Source organism: Morone saxatilis, unplaced genomic scaffold (genome assembly GCF_004916995.1).
Source record: "Morone saxatilis isolate NCDOM2014 unplaced genomic scaffold, NCSU_SB_2.0 Contig4, whole genome shotgun sequence".
Taxonomy (NCBI): domain Eukaryota; kingdom Metazoa; phylum Chordata; class Actinopteri; family Moronidae; genus Morone; species Morone saxatilis.
This window is the reverse complement of record NW_023339984.1, coordinates 1533831-1534082: the sequence shown is the minus strand read 5'-3', so window position 1 is coordinate 1534082 and position 252 is coordinate 1533831. Positions and strand designations below refer to the sequence as shown.

At 45.2% G+C, this 252-nt stretch overlaps 1 protein-coding gene across 1 annotated transcript in view; it reads right to left on the bottom strand.

The window, feature by feature from the left end:
- Positions 1 to 252, bottom strand: part of focad (focadhesin) — a 41351-nt gene that overhangs the window by 1209 nt on the left and 39890 nt on the right. Inside the window, exon 41 of the mRNA XM_035675710.1 lies at positions 9 to 109. Within this exon, the coding sequence (XP_035531603.1) occupies positions 9 to 109 (101 nt within the window). The remainder of the gene's footprint in view (positions 1 to 8; positions 110 to 252) is intronic.

Below are 252 nucleotides of genomic sequence, written 5' to 3'. Positions count from 1 at the left end.
CAGGTTGCCATGGGAACCACTGGGCCCTAATGCCGAGGAGGAGGGGCATGAAGTGGTCACCCCAGGAAACGACAGCAGCAGCAAAAACCTGGAACAGGAAGTCTGTGGCCTGCAAAAAAAAGGCATATCTTAAAGAATATATCAAATACTATCTGTGGAGTTTGACCAGAATTGTCCAGGACATTTTCATTGACTTACTGTACATGCAGATATTTGCAGCAGAGACTATGCAAAAAGACTCCAACATTGAGT